The sequence below is a fragment of the Erigeron canadensis genome, chromosome 8 (genome assembly GCF_010389155.1).
Source record: "Erigeron canadensis isolate Cc75 chromosome 8, C_canadensis_v1, whole genome shotgun sequence".
In the NCBI taxonomy this organism is placed as follows: domain Eukaryota; kingdom Viridiplantae; phylum Streptophyta; class Magnoliopsida; order Asterales; family Asteraceae; genus Erigeron; species Erigeron canadensis.
In genome coordinates, this window is record NC_057768.1 from 43,273,946 (window position 1) to 43,298,383 (window position 24,438).

At 29.4% G+C, this 24,438-nt stretch overlaps 2 protein-coding genes across 3 annotated transcripts; both read right to left on the reverse strand.

The window, feature by feature from the left end:
• Window positions 1–822: 822 nt before the first annotated feature.
• On the reverse strand, window positions 823–5,181 carry LOC122578933 (BTB/POZ domain-containing protein At1g50280). Its single transcript, XM_043750984.1, has 3 exons — window positions 4,959–5,181; window positions 3,666–4,784; window positions 823–1,569 (listed from the first exon to the last, which is right to left on the reverse strand). The coding sequence occupies exons 1-3, from the start codon at window positions 5,022–5,024 to the stop codon at window positions 1,033–1,035; spliced, it is 1,722 nt and encodes a 573-aa protein (XP_043606919.1). The 5' UTR covers window positions 5,025–5,181; the 3' UTR covers window positions 823–1,032.
• A 9,941-nt stretch (window positions 5,182–15,122) lies between these two features.
• LOC122578447 (transcription initiation factor TFIID subunit 15) lies at window positions 15,123–20,739 on the reverse strand. Of its 2 annotated transcripts, XM_043750415.1 has the most exons (8): window positions 20,635–20,739; window positions 18,730–18,898; window positions 18,250–18,611; window positions 17,933–18,127; window positions 17,667–17,750; window positions 16,985–17,066; window positions 16,748–16,874; window positions 15,123–15,542 (listed from the first exon to the last, which is right to left on the reverse strand). In XM_043750415.1, the coding sequence occupies exons 2-8, from the start codon at window positions 18,847–18,849 to the stop codon at window positions 15,313–15,315; spliced, it is 1,200 nt and encodes a 399-aa protein (XP_043606350.1). In that variant the 5' UTR covers window positions 18,850–18,898; window positions 20,635–20,739; the 3' UTR covers window positions 15,123–15,312. The 2 variants fall into 2 exon arrangements, with proteins under 2 accessions (XP_043606350.1, XP_043606351.1); XM_043750416.1 differs by lacking the exon at window positions 20,635–20,739 and having other exon boundaries at window positions 18,713–18,794.
• Between the last annotated feature and the right edge of the window lie 3,699 nt (window positions 20,740–24,438).

The following is a 24,438-nucleotide window of genomic DNA, read 5'->3' on the forward strand; positions in this document are numbered from 1 at the left end:
ATGAGATCAGCAAGAGGCTTAACAGGAACTCACAGAAAAGAAAAGGGCATAATGAAACGTAGTGAATGCCAAACTCATCAACAATAATGAATAAAGACGAGACAACATGTAATAGGCATGGCGAGAACAAAGGTGAAGATATTAGGCTGATGTACCAAAAGAACTGCTATCATAATCATCCACTTAGAGAGACTATCACCTGGCGACCCCAGATATAAAAATCAACCACCAGAAACTTCACTACGAAACTGCCTACCCAACTGCAACATCTTCCAACCGCTTGAGCAATAATCACCCTAAAATTTTGAAAGATAACAGGTGTCTCAACTTCACCAATCAACGCCTTGCTTATCCTGAGAATCCAACTCTTTACAAGTCAATTCATTTTCCAGGAATGTGCAGATCCTTGTTTTCAGCTGGTTCAAGAACCATAGTCAATTCGACAATCCAACAGCAATAATAAAAAAAAATTCAACCCATCAACATGGAGAAAGCAGAAAACAAGAAAAAAACTACAAGAAAACTATTAGTATTCAATGTAAGAGTAAACAATGCTCCGACGTTCAATCCAAGCTCATATATATCAATTGCTGGTAGGACATTAACTCTTTAAGCTTATTAATCCTACAAAAACACATGAGATAATTACATGGTTATCTAAAACAAGACTTAAGTATTAGTAGATCATACAGATAGCAAACTCTAAGACATACTCGTATATGACATGGAGAGTATTTTCATATCACTAGAACGCAATCTAGCTAATTAATGATTGAATATCCATATTACTAGCTAGAATAATACTATATGTACAAGCAAGAATTGAAATTGAACAAGGTAGGTACTTCAAATGGACCGGAACACACCATTTGATTGATATGGATCGGAGTAGTAAACCCATATTCTCGATCAAGCAATCAATATACATAAAATCACACTCATGACACATTCTTATACACTTAGACAACATACCCAAAAAAAAAAAAAAAAAAGTTTGAAAAATAAACAAATCAAAATTAATCTTCCATAAGGTCAACACAATCTTGGCAATGGTCTACCATGTGACGAACCAGACATGATGACTCGGTCACCTTTAACCATTTTCGACATCTGACCCTTCATTTCCCTACAAATCTTTTCCAATTCCACCACCCTCCATTGCATCTTTTGCAAGTTGAGTTTCACCACACCATCATCATCATCAACTTCCTTATTATGTTCGTGGCGTGAGCTGCTTTTTGAGCTATGATCCGAGGAGTCAAAATGAAGATGATCGTGGCCGTCATTTTTGTTGTAGAGCACCATGAGTTCTTTACTGCTTTTGGTTAATTTCATTTCTCGATCATGGTCTTTTATGTAGGTATAGTTATCTTGATCATGATTATCGTTGTTGTAACTATGATCATCCGGGGGTATATTCGAGTGTTGTGACACAAGTGCTTGGACTGCGATTCTTGGTGGGATTCGGGGGTTTTTGGCCAAGTCTTTGCATGCTTCTAAGCTTAGCTTCTCGTAGTTTAAGCACCTACATAGCCTTGATCTTTCTTCCAATGATAAACATGGGTGCGACTGCGCGCAAATTTAATTAAACAACTTAACCATGGTTAGAATTTATACTACTATTAGTTATCTTTAATTGCATTATTGCATGTGTTCAACCTAGCTATTATTTAAACATGTAATGTAATTAGTGGCGGCAATGAAAATTTAAAAAAATGCCTCTAACAGTCTAACTCCTATAAAATTCAAATATATAAGCAATATTAATTAATGTTGTGAAAATAAAAATTATATATGTAACGAAATCATAATATAAGCTAGTTATATGAAATCAAATATGTTTCTCTATACATACATAACATATTATACATTATATGTTAAAAAATCAAAGGTTTATGTCCCTTAAAAAAGTATGCTCTGTCTGAGAATCGACATCATAAGTCGATGGATATCCAATTATGGTAATAACGAAGCTATGGTTTTTCCGTTATTATATTTTTTTTAGCGAGAAGTATGAAACAAAAAAAAAAAATTAAAAAAATGATCGATAAACAAAAATAAGAAGTTTAACTAAAGGTTTGAAAAAAAAAAAAAGTTTTGTTAAAGAAAAGATATCTTACCTAGCACTTGGAAGGATTAAATGTATACGTGGGGCCACGTGGAAAGTTAGGTTGTGGAGGAATTTTTGGTGTTCAATAAAATAGCCATTAAAAAAAAAAAAAAAGCAATCATGTGGGTGTGGGTGTGGGTTGCTGACCAGTTCAGTTCAGTTCAGTTCCACTGGATTCTTTAGCCAATTTACTTACTTACGCTCAAACCCTCTGTCTCATGCTGTATTGAACACCCAGTTACTTGTCAACTTAATTTCATTCCCCGGCCTTTTTCCAAATTCACGCAAATTTTTCTACTTAATTATGATTAATATATAAGAATGCCTCGCCAAATGTATATATCTAATTCACTCAAATTCAATTGTGTCTATATATATTCTTCAAAGCAATCGTACATAAATGAAAGCGAAACTAAAACCAAATCTGTAAATTAATTAAGAATTTGCTTCCCAAATATAATTGGGAATTTTTATGCTAGTTGTATTCTAACATGAAATATTCACCGAACAATGAAAGTTATATATATATTAGTTTTTTTTAACGGTCATGAGTTACGTTATTAGATGGCTCGAGAATCCACAAAGACATATATATTCAAACGGACAATATGCAGATCGAACTCGAATCCACGCCTCACACGCTATATACATGTCGATATATCTAGTTAAAACCTGATGTCCATATACAGCAAGTGTTTGTCAAATTCAATCCAAAAATGGAATAACCATACTAATTTGTCACATCCCTTGTATTTTTATGTTTTGTCTGTACGTATGTCCCTATCCTGTATACTCATTCAAAAGCATCTATTGACTTTCAGATGCACAAAAAAAAATCCAATCTAACAAGGTAAAAGAAAACATACATTCACGCTTAATTAAAATAATACGAGCTGATCGAGTAGCAATATTCTAAGTAAAACGATAAAAATTAATCAATTCATAGGAGTATATATTTGTCCCTTATTCCCCTAGGATAGATTCATTATTTAGTGTTTACAACGTTTGAGTACGTTACTGAGTTTAATTAAATTATTTAACATGGCTGTAAATGTAATTCAATCTTGATCACTCATATAGATTTTCTTATACTCCACCATTTAATTAAGCATGATAATGATGTTAATAATTAAGGTCATTATATATATAAGCAACAAATGCATAGAGCATAACGGTATTTAATACAATATATTTGACTAGCTTACTTTGTAAGCCGACTAATTTCAGAGTGACCAAACACTTTGTGGGTGACAAGAGTCGATCGACGCGGGTGAACCTATGTGATGACCGATATACGTTGGCTCTATATAAAGTTCAAATTTTGTATCTCTAGCTAGTTAGTTGTCGAAGATGAATAAGATAATAGTAACAATTTTTATTTTATTTTTTTGAACTTTAACTTTGTACTCCTTATACGTCAATTAATGACACTTTCTAGTTTACTCTCTTATATAAAATTAGTTACGTGCAATTATTTGTGACACAAATGATTTCCCCATAATATGTACATTAAATGCAAATACAAAGGAAATGGTGAAAAGAATATTAATTGTACCTCAAGATATATATCAATGGCTTTGTAGACCCCATCAAAGCAATCTCTTGCACAATCCGGTAAACTTTCAGCAACACCTAAAAATTTTGATATCTTCAAATTCTGATCTGGTGCTATCTCTCTCAAATATTTATCAAGTAACCCCCCAACCTTCTTCATTCTTTCCAAACACACCCCTTCAACTTTATTACTCTCTCTAATCAATCTCAAAACAAGGTTTACATCATACACACCACTTGATCCATTGTTGTTATTACTCACCAACAAATCATCAACTTTTGCTTGATCAAGCATTCCCCCAATCAATCTTTCTAGCCCATTTCTACATTCTCTACTTAGCCCAAAACTTGATACAATTCTCAACACCCAAAATAGTCCTCTACAAGAAAATGCACTTTTGCCCATTAAGACCACACCATGAACAGCTGTGTCAGCTAGACTAACATACTCACTTCTTGAAAAGGCTAATTGTGTTTTTGATTGTGATGAAGTTTTTAAGTAATGTAGAAGGAATCTTGTGACAAGTAAACTATTGTTTTCATTGCCATATGCACCTAATGCCTTCACAAATCTTTCTATTATCATTGGCGGTAAAATTATCATGTCATCAAACCACCATAAGCCTTTTGTTGATGAACAAGATGATAGTCTTAATAAAGTATTACTAGATTTTGTAGTACTATCAGGAGAAGATGAAGATGGTGAATATGGGATTGAAGTTGTGGAATCCGAGTTTTGTGTGATTCTGATTATGAGATTGGATATGAGTTTTTCTGTTATGCCAAAAGAGTCAGCATAAGAAATGATCGATGTACAGTTCTTGAGACAATCACGGATGTCCGAAAATGACCAGTCGGACATCCGTGAGAAAAGCTCAGTGGTTCTAGGCAAAAGTGTGTCATTCATAGCCAAAGAAACCGCACAACAATGAAGGAGGGAGATGTTTGAAACCGATATATCAATTTCACCATTGTTGTAACAAAATCTTGAAAATAATTCAAACCCATCCGACCCTCCAGGGAAATCATTGATCTCTATTCCAGTTTTTCGAATCTGGGTTCGTCTTTTTTCTTTCTTGATGATCTTCCTTAACTTCACTGAAAATCTTGTTATTGTTTTCTGCAAGAAATCTTTATCAGATTTAATTATAAAAAATATAACAAAACAATATTAAACAAGAACAACATTAATTAATTTTTATTACGATCCACTGAGATGCGGCACTACTTACGTCTAGAACTCTAGATGGAAAAAAAAAAAAAGTCGATCATGTGTTTGATAATTTGTACGTACCTCGTGGATATAGAATGTTTGTTGACCATTAATATGGACCTGCAAATCACAGAGTTCTGCAGCCATGGAGGATGATGATGACGATGTTGTAGCTAGTTTGCATTGATTGTGCAAAAGAGTTGGTCGTAATTATTATTCAATCCATTGCTGTTTTTTTTGTTTGTTTTTCTTGTTGATTAGGACCACAATAATTATATATAAAGAATATATGAAATAATGACTCACGAGAGTGAATGAGTTGGCCAAAAACAAGAGTATATCATGTCGTTGTGTAGCTTTGGAGAGTATATATATATATATATATATTTCGATTTAAATTGTACGAGTAGACAAACCATATATTATATATGCGAGTATTATTGTATATCATGCATCATGTCCAAATGTTATTTGAGTCACGGATTCAAGTTTTCTTGAACTCAATTTTTTAGGTGATATTAAAGAATTGTTATTATTAAAATACGAGTAGTAAAATTAGACAAGTTGGACTTGATTGTTTTTTAGCTCAATTTATATTAAAATTAGAAAAATTATAATTGACAATCTAAGTTAAACTTAAAAATTTAATATGTGTTGTTCACTAATTAAATTTATTCTTAATCTTATCTCTTATTTCTTTCAAATGTTATGTTACTTTGATTTTTAATATGTTTAATTTACCATTACAATAATGGATGTAAGATTATATAATTTAAATTATCAACAATCCTTATTGTTGTCATTAATTAATTCTGTATATTTTAAAATATTTAGTGTTTCTTTTTTTACCGATATTAGCTTTCATGTATGGTAAAATACAAGTGGCAGTTTAGAAATGATCATTATCAAATTTTTAATTTATAAAAAGTTAGCCAATAAAATAAATATTTTAAAAGCAAAACCGATTTTGATGCAATCACTTCAAGTTCGATTGCTGACGTTCTATTTTCTCAGTTTTAATGAATATAACATAGCTAAAACTCTCACCAAATTTACGTTTGATAAAATTTGAATTTTCATCCAAACCACTAATCTTTATCTTTATATATATTAAAAGACAATTAATCAAGCTTTAATTGGCTAATCAAAACTCTCAATTTTGCTACTTTTTCAAATTAAACATGTGACTTAAATCTATTAATTAAATTAAAGTATCTTATTTAGAAGTAAAACTAAATATCGATCAAACAAAAAGACTAAATAGATAAATTAAATACAACTATTAAATAGATTATAATTTTCGTGTATCTTGAATTTATGTTCTGCATTTATACATATAAATAAATAATCCTCATATACATATATTGATTTAGTAGTTGGGAAACCTATGTTATATTCTCCTTTTTAACTAATGCCAATATATATAATAAAATCTGTATTGAGTTTATAGAGACTTATGCAGAGTTATCTTATTATCTACAATTTCAAAGTTTTCATCTTTTTTGTATATATATAAATCAATTATAACATATGGCTTTCAAATTTAAGTGATTGAGTAAATAGATAAATCTAGTTAGTAGTAAAAAGTTAGCCGGATACTCGGTGTTTAAAAAAGAAAGTGTTTAAAATATTCTCCTTGAATAATGTGTTGAGTTAAGCCGGATACTCGACTTAACTAATTAAGTTATACAAACTTAGATTTGTGTTAGGTTACCAATTATATTGTTTTTAGTTTTAGAAAATACGAAACAAAGCTCCTAAGGCTTCACTTAAGGTGCATAAAAAGATTATACATTTTCATATTAAAAGCTCATTCCCTAAATTTTATGGTAAGTGTACAACTAATTAATGCAACTTAACGAAAGTCCTTAACTAGCTAGGGCTTCGTTTAGCAAAGAGCTTTAGTTTTTGTTAGTAATTGGGACAGTTCATTTAACTACCAAAGTAACTAAAAGATGCAGAACTTTAGTTCAGTTGCAGTGGATTTCAGCATTGGGCCCGAATGAAAACAAAAGTTTTACTTTAAGTCACTTCGTATTTATAGCTACCTTAAAAAGATCTAAAGCAATAGATTGGAACTTTTTAGTTACAGTATATATATACATATATTAACCTAGCTACAAAGGTATATATATATATTAAGTTTTTCACTTTAGATTTATTTATTTTGTGTGTGTGACCATATTCAATTATTTAAAAAGGGTATGTTAGTCTTTTTGATCAAAATAACATATTTGTCTGGCCTTGATTTTTGTTTGTGCCTGCCAACCCAAAAAACATGCAGTTTTGTTCATTCTTTACTATCTTAACTTAACATTCGTCTTCTCTTAAAGACCAAACCCCACAACAATCCATCACTAGTCACCATCCATTGCTTCCATATATAATCTAGCATCAAACTTTCCTTCCAGTGGGGTCTATTTTATGAAGAAAAAATAAAAACCCAATCTATATATATCACCCCATAAGCTAGCTAGCTCTCCTTCTATATATTATTTAGGTATATAATCTTAATTTTATAAATTAATTAGAAGTTATCAAGTTAGTGGATCAGTGAAATTAGATTCAAGTGTAGCAAACATTTTTCAAAGATAAGACACACTGCACGGATGAGTGGAACAAACGGGTTCCCTGGAGGTCAAGTCTTTTCGTAGCTTTAGCCCCATACATATATACAAGAGACAAAAAACTATCTTTAGTACTGTTGTTCACATTTATCATTATTAAATTTAATTTAGTCACATATATACTGTCTATATAAGTCAAGACAAATAATAACATAACATATATAGAGTAAGTAAATTGTACTATATCGTTTTTACGGTCTTTATTTAATGTGAAGGAAAATGACATGTAATGTTACAGAAATAAATATTTACTTTTTCGGTCTCATTAGAAGTGTGCTACTTTGAATATATAAAGTCTTTATTTTTAAAGTATTTTGACCTCAAATATATTTTATGTTATATAAAACTCGATAAAAGTTATACCATTAAAATACACTTCTAAAACACAATTAATTTATATAACTTTTATCAAATATTATTTTATACAAATAAAATTATTTAAAGTCAAAGTTATAAATGTTAGACTTTATAAATTCAAAAAATAAACATGAAAGTAAATTGAATAAGTTGGGATATGATATAATTTATTTATTCCGGCCAAGATCGAGTTTAATTTAGACTTTTAGGCCTCCAGTGTGACTTGAACATGTGATTGGTGTTAATTACTAAATGTCGAAATGATTAATAATTATTTCCAAGTTGAGGCACCCTTTTAACAGTATATGATTTGGCTGGAGTGTATGCATGTATATATATGTTCATGTACGATTGCCACATCACCACCACGGGCTACACAATTACGTTGGATTTTTACATGTGAAATTGTGGGGCCTAGCTCATGTTAGAATATATAAGAGCAACCGCATGAGCATTAAGATTCCGTAATTTGATGAACTGTAGTTACTTTGACTCAAAATCTATTAGTATGTTTTCATCTCATCTCTTTGTTCGTTTTTATTTTTTTCATCTAATCAATCTCTTGTGACATCTCATTTATTTCTCACTCATACTCCAATTTACGGCGGAATATTTTTGATAGCAACTCATCACTCATATCACGCTCTACTTTAAAAAGTCTCATTTCTCACACTTATAAGGATGGATAAATTGAAGGTTTTTTAAGAGTCTTGATTTTTAAGCATTAAAAGTTTGAATAAAATTAAATGTCGTTCAATATATATATATATATATATATATATATAAAAACTTACCATGCAAGTTTGAAACGAGTGTATCTACCACTCAAAACCATACCTCACTGCTTTTTTTAAAAATTTAGTTAACTTTTTTAGAATAAGGTTTGTTTAAAGTTCTTTAAAAAAAATTCAAAATATTCTTCAAATTTACTTACTTAAATGTCTTTTTTCAAATATTTATTATAAACAATAGAAGTAATTATTAATCCATTATGAGGAAAAATCTAAATTTAACTTTATAATACATCACAAAAATAAATAAAACTAAAATCATTAACTAACTTATATGTAAAATTAACATAAGAAAAAAGTTATTGCCATCATTTTTGGTTTTAGTAATCAACTATAAACCAAAAAATGAACCAAACTTTTTGTTTGTTTTTCCTTTTCGAGCATCGAACTAAAAGAAAATAAAACAAAAAGCTTTTGGTTATCATTTAGTTCTTTTTATAGGTTCATTTAAAGAAAACTAGATTATTTTTCCGCGTAATATGCAAGTAGATATATGTGATTAAAAACATGTTATCGTTTCATGATATTGTAATAAATATGGATAAAAAAAATGTTGGAAATGAGTTAATTAGTATTATGATTGAAAAGACGACAAAAAAGGTAATTGGATGGAAACTGCCTGATCTCATGTATCATTTGGTACCCACTAATTCCCCATACAGGCTAGTGTCTAGGTGATTCTCAATCACTTAATAATTTCCTGATTATCTCAAGTTTGTCTTTGACAAGACTTGAACCCATGACCTTTCCTGAAAAGTGGCCACTGGGCTATTACCCAATGGTTATTGTAAAGATGATAACTTAATTATTATCATGTTAAAACTGGTTAATTGACAAAGAGTAATTATTATCATGTTAAAATAGGTTAATTTACAGAGAGTAATCCTAGATGTATAATTTTTTTTTACCGATGTTTTAAATATCGGTATTTTAGTCATACCGGTGAGGTACCTAATTACAGTATTACCGGTAGGGTTAATTTTAATTTATTTATTTTGTAAAAATGCTACACAATTTGTTATAATTCAACGAAAATAATCCAAACACAATTACAATTCATTCAAAAATAAAACTAAATTGGTATTTCATTAAATATAAGTTTTAAAGTTCCTAAACAACAAAAAAATAACATTAAAATATTATAAATAAATTTAAAAAGTTCAAAAACAAATGAAAAACGAAAAGATCGGTTTTGCAATACATGAAATATCGACAGTAATGAATAGTGAAAAACAGTACAAAATATCGGCCGGTATAAACCGTTATTTAAAACACTATTGTTTAAAAATAAATCTTTACAAACACAATTTCCACCAATTAAATTATTTATATGTATTCTCTTTCTTGTTTCCATTTATAAATATAATTGACCACCTCACATGCCACCTATGCACCTATATATTGTAAAATTTTTGTTACTCTAACATAGCTAATTTACAAATAAAATTTTCATTTACAACTATCGTATTTACGATAAAATTTTAAGATAAACTAATAGTACAAATGTTTGGTGTTGCGTTTCAAAACGGATTATGCACAAAAATGCGTTTTTAAAAAGGTACGTACGTACATGAGTATCAAAACCTGTGTTTTAGCTAATAATCTACTTTTCATCCAAACACGTTTTAAGATTATCTCAGTTTTACAAACGTAAAAATAGATAGTCACTCTTAAAGGTGATCTCAAACACCGTTTTAGAGAGTTAGAGTATTGACTTTGATATAAACTCATAACTCTATGTCACAGATGTTTCGCTTAGTAAGTAACTTTCTATATATATATATATATATATATATATTATTTAAATAACTAAGGTTATAATTTGTTTAAGAGAAAACTATCCCATAATGTAATTAATTATGAAAAACATTTACTGTAGAAATTAACGAAAGTTTTTGGACATTGTATGTTAACAGGAGGTAAATTCATTAAATCATGTCACATCGTATACGTGCCGACTAATATGAGTTGTTACATGTAAGTTTTTAGTTGGTCGGTGACATGATTTGGACACGTTTATCAAGTTGTCAACATACAATATGCAAAACCCTTATTGATCTAATGGCTGTAATTAACCACTTATTCGTATGATTTCATTAACTTGGTATTTTTGTAAGTCATAAATTATTAATTTTTTTAATAAATTAATACAAAATATTTAATTGGATAATTTTATAAGTCACAAATTAGTTTTGTCAATAAGTTAAAAAAAAGAACTTAGTGGAAAAAGCTTAATACGTTACTTATAATATTAACTTATTTATTAACATTAGATTGATAAAATATTATGTTATTAAAAAAAGAAATTTTAATTATACTATTAGATTTTACAGAAATAAACAAAAAATACGCATATTTTCATTAAGATTTTATATGTTAGATGAATTATTTAATATATATAAGGTTACATTTTGTTTAAATATATAAAATAAAAGGACTAATGTCGTGTTTTTTCGATATTTATTTTCCTAATAATACTATTACTTAGATTTAAGGGTTATAACTAAAAGTTTAAATTAACGGTCCTTGTTTTTCTATAAAAGAATTTAAGACATTGTTGTTCTCATCCAATTACCCTTTTCTTATTATAAAAGTTCAGGCTATATGTTTTATAAAAACTATAATTGATAAACAGTTTTATTTTACATGTTTATAGTGATAAAAAAGATTAAATTATTAATTTCTTTTATCTTTATATATAATAAAGAAGGAATGTTTTTTAAAAGTTTTTTTAGAAAGATTATTATGTGTCAAGATCACACACTTTTTTAAAAAGTTTTCCTTTCATTTATGATATCATATTTGACAAAAAAAAAACCTCACACTTATTTAAAATTCCTAATCTTTTATTTGAAACAAAAGAATTTTTAATTTTTTTATATAGTATTATAAAATGTCTTTTTATACTTCGTTACTCTTATTTTACGTATCATTGTGTTAGTCGATTCACTATCTTCATATCAAGTTATAATATATTGACAACAAAATTTACATTCTTTTATATTTTTTGGTTTTAAAGTTTTAATTACAATGCTCGGGTTGAACCTGTATATGTTTTATAAAAACTATAATTGATAAATAGTTTTATTTTACATGTTTTATAGTGATAAAAAAAAAGATTAATTTATTATTTTCTTCTATAATATTTAAATAGGGCATAACCAAATTGCTATTAATCTATTAAAAATTACCAATTGAATCTTGATTGTTTTACGGAATGAGTAAATAAATCTCCAATATAATGATTTAGTAATAAAATATTAACATCTTATTGTTTGTTAAATAATATTGTAAAACTTTGAATATGATACAAATACGATGGAGATATCATATATATATATTTCTCATTATTAAATATTAATATATTTAATTACAAAAGGTTATACTTTGTCTAAATATATAAAGTAGAAGGACTAATGTTGTGTTTACATAATAATAAATTTGGTAATGTTACAATTATTTAGATTTAAGGGTTGTGATTAAAAGTTTGAACTCATCTAATGGTCTTTGTTTCTTCATAAAAGAATTTAGGACCTTGTTATATATATATAGGTAAATAAATACATAACAACATGTGTACCGTGTAAATAACAATTCCTAGTGTTATATAATATATATATAATTAATGGTTAAATTCGAAATAATCATTACTTTTTAGTTATAATAGTTTAGTAGAGTTGCATAGCATGATTGCATGAACATATTTAACAACTTACAATTTTCAAGGTTTATTTAATTAGTCCATTTTATGGCCAAATGTATAATTGTATCCGAAAGTTTCAAAAATTTTGTCGGTTAGGATGTTCATTGTGATCATAACTTGTTTACATACATGAAAAAGTTTCGTTATTATTATTAAGTTGTGTTTTCTTAATTTAATAAAAGATTTGACCAAAATTGTTTTTGCTTGATAAGGCCAAGAGAAATGGAGTTGGGCTACTTCCAGTATAATCTTTTGCCTACAAACTTTCAATTGGCATACTATAACACACTCATTGTCATTAATCTAGTTTTATTTCTCACTATTTCAACTATTCTTATCAAAAAAAAATTATTATTATAATTAAATAATAATCATCGTATATATCTATACTATATTATAAAACAGATTTTCTCTAAATATTTAATATTGATTTTAAATATTTCCCCAAAATGTCTCTTTCATTTATTTTATATTTACCTAAAATAACTATAATACATTTCATCTCTCTTCAAATCTCAACCAATCATTTTTCTTTTCTCTCCTCCATAAATCATTTTATCCTTTTAATTCATTCAAAATCTTTTATCTCAAAAACCGTACATCAATAAATTATAAAAATTACATGGGTGTTCTTAAAATTTCATGTTCTTTCATTAGAGCGGTCATTCGATATACTTTCGACGAATTTTTAAATCCGAGAGCGGAGCCCGTCAGGTAGATCACCCCATCATCATCACCGTCGCCGCCGCCGCCGCCATTACATCACCACCCCATCATCGATCACCTCCATCATTGTCGCAATGCGGGTACCCTTCTCGTACCCTTTAAACAAATAAGAATATCGGACACCAAATGAATGAGAATACGATATTATAAATTATACAAGGGATGTGGTAGCAATTGAAATGGCCAATCATTGGTTCAATAATGAATATTCCAGAAAATTAATTCGCAATCACGAACCTAAACTAATCATCAATTAAAAGAACCATAAACAAAATGAGATAATAATACGATATCTTACTCTTAATCTTACAAATAAATCTGTAATTTATCCTTAGATAATAATACTTTAAATTTTGTTCCATAATATTTATGAGTAATTATGAGTTTACAACCATTTTACATACATAATTTTTACCAATTAAATTAAGTTTATGTAATCTTTCTATTTTTTTCTCCATCTTTGATGATTGGACCATTTCACATATCAGATGTGTTTATAAAAGTTTGTTCGAGAAATGTTTGTTATGGAGTGGTCACAAATTTATATCCTCACAATGTGTGAGTTTAAATTTTGTACATGTTATTTATTAAATATCTTAGCAAAATTTTCATCTGAAAATATCATATTGTAACACATAATGTTATTTTTTTATATAACATTATTAGTTTAGTATTTTTGTGTGTATACAACAAAAGAAAGAAATTATAGATTGGCCCTGAATAATGTACACTAATAAGTTTGAGTGTTCGACTGCAACTATAGGAAAACAATTCAAAAGTGTAGAGTTTATACATAATTCTGAGCAAGAATTTTTCATAATAACAGTAGTTAAACTGTTAAAGACACTAAAAATATTGTTGTAGCTTTTCCTCAAGACAAAGTTAAGTTATAAGCCGACCAACAATGTGATATATGTATATGTATATGTATGATAAATAAATGAGACTCTTTGTGGACTTTCTAAACCGTCCAAATTCAATGAATACGAAAGTCTAAAATCATATCAACTAACATGTCGGGAAGCTCTTACAAGATTTGAAGGATTTTTTTTATTATTATTATTTTTTTTATAAAAAAATTGATCTCGATACCTTGACTGTGTGAAGAAGGTTAAATGTAGACGGACCTTAACCTTTATAGTGGTTGCTTCTATTCTTCTACCTAAATGATAAACAAAAAAGGCCTTCGACATTTGAATGAGATGAGGATTGAACCCATAATATTTTTCTTCAAATACCAAAGTATTTATTACTGATTTAAACTATGTTGCTAATTGTAAAAAGTTATATTTTTATATTAAAAATTCAAGTCTTAAATTTTATAATAAAAATACAACTCGTTTTGGATAGGAAGAATTTATATTGAAATGACAACTAGCAAAGTGCTAGTTGTGAAAAGTTACAATTACAAAGAACAAATACGTGACTGAAATAAAACTTACAAAGGTATATTCTAGTTGTGAAAAGTTACAATTACCGAACAACATAACTAGTAGGTCATTAGTTGTACAATCTATATTAATAAAAGACAGTTTGATTTAAAACTTTATTAATGAACGATAGCCTCCAAATAATTAACTTTTACAAGATTTCATTAGCAATCTCCTTATAATGCTTGACTCGAGGCCTCGAGCATTGTTACATGCATAAACAATAACTTTTAAGAATGATTTGATTATATAAAAAAAATATTGTCACACGGAAACACCAATTCTAATATTAATTCAACTTATTCATCAATAAGAAAAATAGCTTACAGTGAAAGATATAAAATAGATAACGTCTTAAATTTTTTTAAAAATAGTATAACGTTTTACAATCCATGAAGAAGCAAAAAAAAAAGCAGCTAGATTTAGCCCAACTTTATAACATGTAGCTATTGGTACCAAATGATGTGCTAGAAAATCTGTCACGCTTGAAGATTTAGAGAAAGATCATCTTGACCATCTAAACATTATCTAATAGATAAATAATACCCCCAGATCCCAAATACCTCATGGTCATGTTTTATGACCAGATGGTGCTAGAATTATAACTGGGATAACAAACATTCCATCCAATAATCAAAACGATTCAAGTCATAAGTGTTTGTCAAATATAATCAACATAACAGATTCAATAAAGAGTTTGTCCAAAGAAGAATGACAGAATACAAGTACTTCACAGTGCCTAACCCAGAAACCTTAAGGGAACCATTGTCCCAAAAATCTATGAAACACAACTTGGATTAATTAATGATGATACCTATGACGATCACGCTCACCTCTTTCCCGGCCATATTCTCTGTCTCTGTCGTAATTGTAATCCCTATCCCTGTCCCTTTCACGACCCCTATCCCTGTCACGACTTCTGCTTCTGCTCCTACGCCTACCTCTGTCTTCACGTTCTCTGTTCTTGCTACTCTCTCTTTCATCCCTTCCTCTGTCTCTGCTTCTTTCTCTTTTCTCTCTTTCACTTAATCCTGCAACACAAAGCATTTGCACACAAAGACAACAGCGTTAAATAATTACTAACGTATCAAGTTCTCTGAAAGCAAAAGACAAGCAAAAAGAACAGATAACAAAGAACTGAAGTGTGTGGAATGTTGAACGATAAAATATGAAATAATCACCTTAAAGGTAGATACTCAAACATGCCAAAGTTAGCACTAGAGCTTAAATATAATTTTCTGAATCCAGGGGTCAAACTTATAGCACAAGTTAGTATTCTATCTACAACCCAACAATCCTTTGATTATCAAACTCTGATGCGTATGCAGTATTGCAATTAAATAAAAATGTGACGTCAAAGCATATTAAAGGTAGCGCAAGCTACAATACACCAGTTGCTTCAAAAGTTCATGACTTAATTCGACTTAAATGCTTATCATAACTTATGGGATGCCCTTGTCATACAAAAAAGTGACAACTGCGTACATTCATATCACTAGCTAAAGCATAGCTTGAGTAACAACTTAGTCAAACCACCAGGATTTAGTATTTATATTTTATAAATTATGCTTTAAATTACTGAATCAAACAATATTCTCCCATCTAGATCGTCAAATTTAATGCCAGGAGATTATATCTCAACTATTATTATCAATGGACTAAATGAACGAAAAATCCAACAAGGGGATCTTAGAAGTGATTGATTCCAACAATATATGGACCTAGACCTGTCAATGATTGATCCAACATGACCCATTACTCAAATGATTGAAATAGATGAGTCATGACTCATACGAAAGGCACGAAATCCCCCCACAAGCCCCTTCACATTCCTACACGGCTGTACATGTTTCATACCTTTTTCTATAAATATTTGTTTGTTTTCCTTTATTTTCTTTCCAGATTTCAATTCTATAAATTTTCAAACCAAACTATCATTGCATAGCGGAGAGACGATTGGGGTTTTGAAGAAAATATATGAAGCTTCGAGTGACTTCCCTTATAAATTTCTATCATATAATGATCTAGTAATCACTGGGGAAAAAATATACCAACTACCCAGGCCTACATGGACTGATGGACCTACTTTATAAAATGTTTCAACCAAGAATACATGTTAGTATTGATACATACAGTTAGTTTGAAGACTGAAACACAAATATGTTTTCTTTAAGTTTGACAAATAACTCACAGTATATATATTCATAAGTCACAACAAATCAACAATAGAGCATACCTAGATCCTCAACCTCCCAGCCTGCACGCCCAGTCCCAGGTAACACCTGGCCAACTTCAGCTTGCTGTTGTTTTACACGAAACTTTTTCTTGAGGTTTCCAAATTCATCATACATCTCACCATCATCCTGTAATTGTATGGTAAAGGCTTTCATATGAAAAATATGAAGAAAAATATATATAGAAAAAAATAACTATAATAGTATCTTCGTAATCATAATATTTTTGTTTGTCTTACTTGTTCAGCTTCCCGCCTACGTCGCTTTGTTTCCTCTAACTCTTCTTCATCAAGTTCTTTGTACCCACCAGCACGTCCTCCTCTACACAAGACAGAGTAAATATGATCATATAGGTTCAATTCACATTTCATACGACGCATTATTTATTATAAGGGAGTTTCCAGTATGGATCTAATCAACATTTATGAGTATAATCCTTTTATAATTTTGTTGCAGAAACATTAAAATTGGTTTCAAATTTGTATGAACAAGGTAGACTGTAACCAAACTTAATAGAAGATGTGAAGCTATGAATTGAGGTGGAAAGATATGCAGGTTGGGTAACAGGACAAGGTTGAAGAGGACAGGTCGGGGTGGGTTGACGGTTAATCGCTAACAATTTTTGTACAATTTATACTTTTTTTTTTAAAGAATAATGAATGTGCAAAACAAAAAACTACATTATTACCGCAATAATATAGATCTAGCAATAATCTGATTTTCTTTTGCATTAATATAGACCTTCAGTGATCTCCAACCACTTTTAGCTAAACTTTTTAAATTGTAATAGTCTGCTTGGTATGAACACAGCCCAAATCAGACCTTTTAAACGTAGTTAGGCCGAAATTGTCACCTCTAATCAGCATCGTGCTTTTACCAGTAAGATGCAAAAAACAGAATGTTTGAGTTCATATAGAATACCTTACACCCCCTTCACTAACACCGGGTTTATTGGTGTTGCAGATGTTGCATTTTAAGCGCTTTGCCCAGTTAATGTTAGCACACCTGCAAAAATAATATAAGCATTAGAAGTTTTTTAAATGAACATATAGATGATATTACATGCTTACATTATCAGACTCATTAGACACTTGATAAATTTCACCCTTTTTTTGAAAACAAGCATGTGAAATAATAACTAGTGCGCAGATATAATCAAAACAATGCTCTGGTTGTTATGTACTTACATTGGGCAAGACCAATCATTGGGACCAAAAAGTCCCGTAGGACCCCCAACTCCTCCACGACCGCCTCCCGAATCAGGGCCACCACGACCCCTGCCTCGACCACCACCCCCTGCTCCTCCACCAGATGCACCAGCAGGTCTCCCACTTCCACAACGGTTGCATACACCACGAAATGCGAAGTTTACATTCGTACAACTGGTACAAAAATAGAAATTAACATAATACTTATGAAACATAACTTACTGCAAAGTGCAATATTTCACCAATAATTAAACAATAGCCAGAATGAAGCTGCTCACCAATGTCATATCACAGACCTTGTATTCGGGCACATCCAGTCACCATCTTGTTGCCATGCTTTTGGTGGAGGATTTCCAGAAGCATCCCCACGACCTCTACCTCGGCCACCACCTTCGCTTATGTCCCAGGTACTTTCATCTGGTACCACATCACTAACCAAACTTGGTTCAACAAGTGGTGCAACCATACTATGTGAATTTTTAGATTCTGCCATCAGAACTTCAATTATAGTTCCATGAAAGTCCTTATTGTTGAACCATTCTACAGCAGCTTGTGCAGCATATGGATCCTCATATGTCACCGTAGCATCTCCCTTGGGCTCATCTGTTACCTTGTCCCGATATAACCATATCTTTGGCCGGCCTGTTCTTTTATCTTTCTATACAGTAGAAACATAAAGACTGATCAAGCTCAAAAAAAAAAAAAAAAAAAAAAATTTGAAAATACAAAGTACAAATTAACATGCAGGTAAAGAAATACCTTTTTAGAACCCATACCTTTAGCAAGCCAATTGTGCCAAAGAACTCAGCTAACATATCTTCATCAGTTCCAGGAGGCAAATTACAGACATACACGGATCCATTGGCAGAGGCTCCCTTTGCCGAATAGTTTGACATTGTTCTCCTATCTCACAAATATCCCAAACTATATAACCAGCATCAAGCACTACAGAAAATAAAAAATGTAAATAGCAAGATATTGAATATTTAATTCCAGGTTTTGTACTTCAACTTAAGAAAAATCATACATATGATAAGACTATACTGTACATAAGCATGTAAAAAACCAGCTGATTGCTCTTCAAGAAAAATCCCGCTACTTATATAACCAATACTTGAACAAAATACCCAAGACATACAAACACACAGCCAGGTAAATAGAAATATTTTACTTAGTATTGCTACTACAATCAAGGAGATGTATGTACTTTCCGTATACTTTTGGGTTGTCAGTTTTTTTTATCATCTTATCTGAGATTAATATCACCAGGTCAAATAGAGATATTTTACTTGTATTGCTACCACAATCAAGAAAATGAATGTACTTTCCGTATACTTTTAGGTTGTCAGTTTTTTAATCATCTTATCTAAAATTAATATCATGGAGATGATTCATCTGCCATCTCCGGTATACACTATGAAAGATGACTGATGAATGTATTATTTTCAATAGTTCATCCCTTTGATCGTCTTTATTATCTCTTTAAAATGTAAAATAAGAACATTGTATTCTTTTTGGTTCCAAGTTATGATTTCTGATTTGAAGAATATCTGTCTATCAGATCCGCACATTACACAACAAATCAAATCAGAACCTCGAATTTCAACATCTTTTAAATTTGAGTGTCGGGTTATCTACAGAATTTTCAGTTCGGACGTGTATGAATATGACTAGATTACAATCCATTTTCAGCCTTCCAGACTTGTCAATGTATAGTTGTTTGGCTGATCGCTAATGAGCCTATTTTGACCTCATCTACTAAGATTAAGGTCACAATTTTACTTGAAAAGTGACACTACAAGCTAATTCAGTTTAACTATGATCTTATTTTGACGTTTTAATATGAAAGAACGTTACAACTGGTGATAGTTTCCATAAATAAAGCTTTCAATCCTTGCTTTCCTAAGTATCAGAGACTCTAACAAAATCATTTATCTTAATGTAGTAAACAACGATATTTCTCAAAAGGGAATACCATATCTTAATCACAGTAGTAATCAAGCTTCAAGAAAATTCCTTTTTTGTTCAAAAAGCATGTAAACTGGACCTGGGTTTTAACTCCTGGCGATTCTATTAAAATTTCAGTATCTAAAGATCACATTTTTATTGGCACTACAATAAACTTACATCATTTACATTCGAAGCAGAATCACTACACTTACAAAATCCAAATACTAAAAAAACTTTATTAAAAAAAAAGATCACTAAAACCACAAAAATGGTACAATCTCAATTTTATATGTTTGTATCTCACTAAAAAAACAATATTACACAATCCTTCACAAAGTACTTGAGTAGCCCATAAACAAAATTATAAATATAATAAATTAACAGAAAGTTTCAAGTTAACATTAATTGAAAGATTAATTCTTTAATAGTAATTGCAGTGTAAAATTGGGGATCAAAAGGGTCATCATCACAAAGTTACTAACTTTATAACAAAACTCAAATTATACAAAAATCTAAAAAATTGCAGATAAATTTGAAAAACCCTAAATCTGTGTTTCTTGTTTAAAGAAAATTATATAGAGTGGAAACTGAATAAAGGAAGATAGATAGATAGATAGATAGATAGATAGATAGATAGATAGATAGATAGATAGATAGATAGATAGATAGATACAAAGGGGATGTATGTATACATGTAATGTTTCTATGTGTATATAGATATATATACTTACCGGCGGAGACAGACGGAAATTGACGAGAAGACTAACAGAAAGAGAGATCGGAGAGACGATGAGCTGCTAGGGCGCCGGATTGAATTATTTAGACGCAAAATATTACGAGGAGTACTAATTTAATTAATTTCTTTTTTTCTTCTTTCCTTTTTTTATATAGTCGTTAACTAAATTTTAGATCCGTGTCGTGGACACGGAATTTACGATATTAACAATATTAGATCTTCATACATTTAAGTCATAAAAGCTTATAATTTTAAAAAAACACGGTTTTAAGTGTTATATTTTGTAAGTTGTAGTACAATAATCATAGGTTTCTCACTGTCATTATTAGCCTAGACATATTGATGTAATTGTTTGTCATAGTCATTTCACAAGACACATGTTATATATAATAATTTCTCCATTATAATATATTTTGAAACAGATGTACTCATAATATGATATTATTATAAAAAATAATTAAGAATTAAAATATAAACATATTCGTGATCCCGAACTTGACATTCAAGTATATGTATTTAATCATGATGCACATTCATAACACGCATATGTTTATTTTCAATCACTTGTTCAATAATAATATGATAATAATTAGAATTGTTTTTATATTTTTTGATAACAATTAGGACTCTTCTAATATTTGTTAATAAGTCATTAGGTTTTCAAATAAATATTTTTTTTGTAGAAAATATTTCATATATTAAATTTTTTTATTTAATTAAATGATTGTAAATTTTAAAAAATTCTCTCAAGTTGATGACTAAAAATAAATATAAATTAAGTATCCAGGGATAAAAAGTGTAAATTATTGATGGAAAACAAAAAGCGTAAATTAATGAGACTTTTTCTATAAATTAATATAGATATTAATATAATAATATATTTGGATAATGATTATTAGAATTTTTAATTTGTAATTTATCTAAATGATGACATCATCAAAAGTCAATTTGATGAAATCGAACGATGTGATTGGTTAATTGGTCATTAGTTCAACTGTCTTATAGTATATATTAAGATGGTTAAAATGAGTATTTTCCAAATAGGTGTAATGGAAAAACTTATTTACTAAATTGGTATGTTTTGAAAATATTTATCATTTTAGTATAAAACTTAATTAAACATTATATATTTCAATAACTATTAACAACCACTAAAATTTATTTCTAAAAAAGTTACAACCTTTGGATGAAAAATAAAAATAAATTGTGATCATTGGATCACTTTGTTGACCTATGTTTTCTTTTTAGATAACATTTACGTTCCTTTTTTTCAATTTAATATTTAAAACTTAATAAAATTCCTCATATTCCACATATGATTTCAAATATAGGGTATATTGAAACATCATCAGATCAAAGTACTAATATATCACAACATTGAACGAGCACTATCATTTTTAATCAAGTAAAAAGTATTTTTAAACTAACTTCCCTAAACTGTTATAGTTTTGATTCTTGGTATGTATTGTTATTACAAGTTAATTATTTTTCTCTATATATTTATATGGAATTTTTTTTCTTGATTTTCATCTTGAATCTGCTCAATATAAGCAAACAAACTTTAATTCTTTCTGCATGCTCAGATTTTTTCATCACTTTGTAGTAGAAGTACTCTGCTTAGCAAGTACATTTACTATTTAAATTCATCCTTATATGGCATTAAATAAACGAAAGACGAGTTAATATGCTTAAGATGAAAATCCATAAATTTGATTTGATTTTTCTGTTATATTTTAAGTTTATGTGTCATCAACCCATCATCATATTTAACGTCTTATGTTAGATTTAGAGATTAACTTTATCATTATCATTGTCCACTCAATACAGAAACATGATAATGGAAAAAACAGATGATAACTAATCATTTTTCTTGTCTTTATATATTATAAATATAATGTTTAATTAGGTTTTATACTAAAATGGTAAATATTTTTAAAACCATACCAATTTGGTAAATAAGTTTTTCTACTACACCAATTTGGAAAAAAAAAACTCGGTTAAATGGACGCCCATATGTGGTTTTACGGGCCCGATTTTTTTTAAATAAAAAGACCCGAACAATGTCCGAGTATGATGAAATGGTTATATGAATAGTCTTACGAAGTGACTCCTTAAGTGACTCTCATACTCTTAAAAGCCGTTACGTGAACTAAGACGGAGTAAATACGGGTCGCAAAATTAAAAAGTATTATAGTTTGATACTATAATTATAATTCTATACTACATAATAATAAGATTGTGACTTTCGTCAAAATAGATTAATGAAATTAATAAAGAGAACCAGTGGATGACATTTGTCAAATAGTTAGGATATCATGAAGATTTTTAGGAAAATTTATTAAATTCCAAATTTATAACTCAAAATTATCAAATATATAATATTTTAGTATATGTATTAAGATATTGAACACACTTATTATTGTGTAAACATTTTTCTTCACACTATTAAATGTGAAACTTTTTTAAATGTAGACTATTTGTACACATTTTCAAGTGCAAACAACTTAAAAAATTTTACACATTTTTAAAAAATGCATAAAATAATAAGGATGAGGATAAGGATTATACTAATAAGTTTTAATTAGATCGTCACGAGCATCAACAGAGTCTCGCAAAAGGTTATTGAACCATCTTTAAATTTCACTTATTCCAATGACTTTCCAAGGAAATCCCACCATTTTATTTGATACTCCATACGCATGTCACCATCCAATCCTTATCGATGTCAAATTTTGTCAACACTTTAGCAAAAAAAATAAAGAAATCATTAAACATTAATCTTTTTATGATTATAAAAGAGTTCATAAAAACTAAAAACTATATTTACCTTTAAAAGTAGCAACAATTCTTAAGTACTTTTGACTTTTGCTATCAATAATCTTAAAAAATTACTTTCTGCAATATAAAAATATCATTTGTTCTTCTTAGATTCGAAAGATACAAAAAAGAAAATCACTCGCAAAGTGTAAAACTGGAAATTGAGAGAAAATTGAAAGCTTACTATTTCATATTTGGGAGTAATATACTATGTGTATGAAAATTTTTTTTAATTATGATGCTGATATTACTCGACTAAATGTTAAAAAGAAAACACGTTAGGGTAAAAGGAGTATTTGTCAATATGCCATGTTGATATTGCAAGAACCAATCAATGAATGTCATATGGCCTTGTCAAAACATACCAACATATGCCAAATTGTAGATGGTGGTAAAATCTTCATCGGCATTGTCATACATATCCATATACATATAAAAAAAAAGTTCAAAACACACAACCCAACACGCCCCAACGCTTAATTCAATCGGCACCATCAAGTCGATATTAATTGCCAATGCCATATGCCACAACTTGTTGGTTAGGCAGAGGCAATGTAGCCACTTGCCAATTGTTGTCGATGTCGCCTATCAAGTATTCTTTGTTGAACAAGTCTTTCACTATTACAATAACCACTTACGCTACATAAAAAAAATATCACAGAAGAAGCAAAATTGAAAAATTTATAAAAACAAATACAAAATGAAGCAAAATATTAAAAATCTATAAGATATAAAAAAAAATATAAAAATATATGACAAAATTTAAATTTTGAGGTGATCATTGACCACTGGCCCTTTTGCCCCCGTTTGGCTGGTACCGCCCCTGAAATTAACAAGCGTGACTTTTTCGCATGCATGTCCTTGACTCCTTGGGCACTAAATTAAATTTTTATGAGCATCGTTCAATTATACGCAATCATCGTATCATTGGAGAATGTTGTCATTTGCATAAATGCAAAAGAAAAGATCATTCCTCCATAAA

Excerpts from the sequence above, each read along its gene's own strand:
- LOC122578933 (XM_043750984.1), bottom strand. The coding sequence starts at position 5,024 with ATGGCTGCAGAACTCTGTGATTTGCAGGTCCATATTAATGGTCAACAA. Across the intron at positions 4,785-4,958 it reads AAACATTCTATATCCACGAG|AAAACAATAACAAGATTTTC; the intron begins GTACGTACAAAT and ends GATTTCTTGCAG. Across the intron at positions 1,570-3,665 it reads CCATTGATATATATCTTGAG|TCGCACCCATGTTTATCATT; the intron begins GTACAATTAATA and ends ATTTGCGCGCAG.
- LOC122578447 (XM_043750415.1), bottom strand. The coding sequence starts at position 18,849 with ATGTCAAACTATTCGGCAAAGGGAGCCTCTGCCAATGGATCCGTGTAT. Across the intron at positions 18,128-18,249 it reads TGGATGTGCCCGAATACAAG|TTGTACGAATGTAAACTTCG; the intron begins GTCTGTGATATG and ends TTTTTGTACCAG. Across the intron at positions 16,875-16,984 it reads GTAGGCGGGAAGCTGAACAA|GATGATGGTGAGATGTATGA; the intron begins GTAAGACAAACA and ends ATACAATTACAG.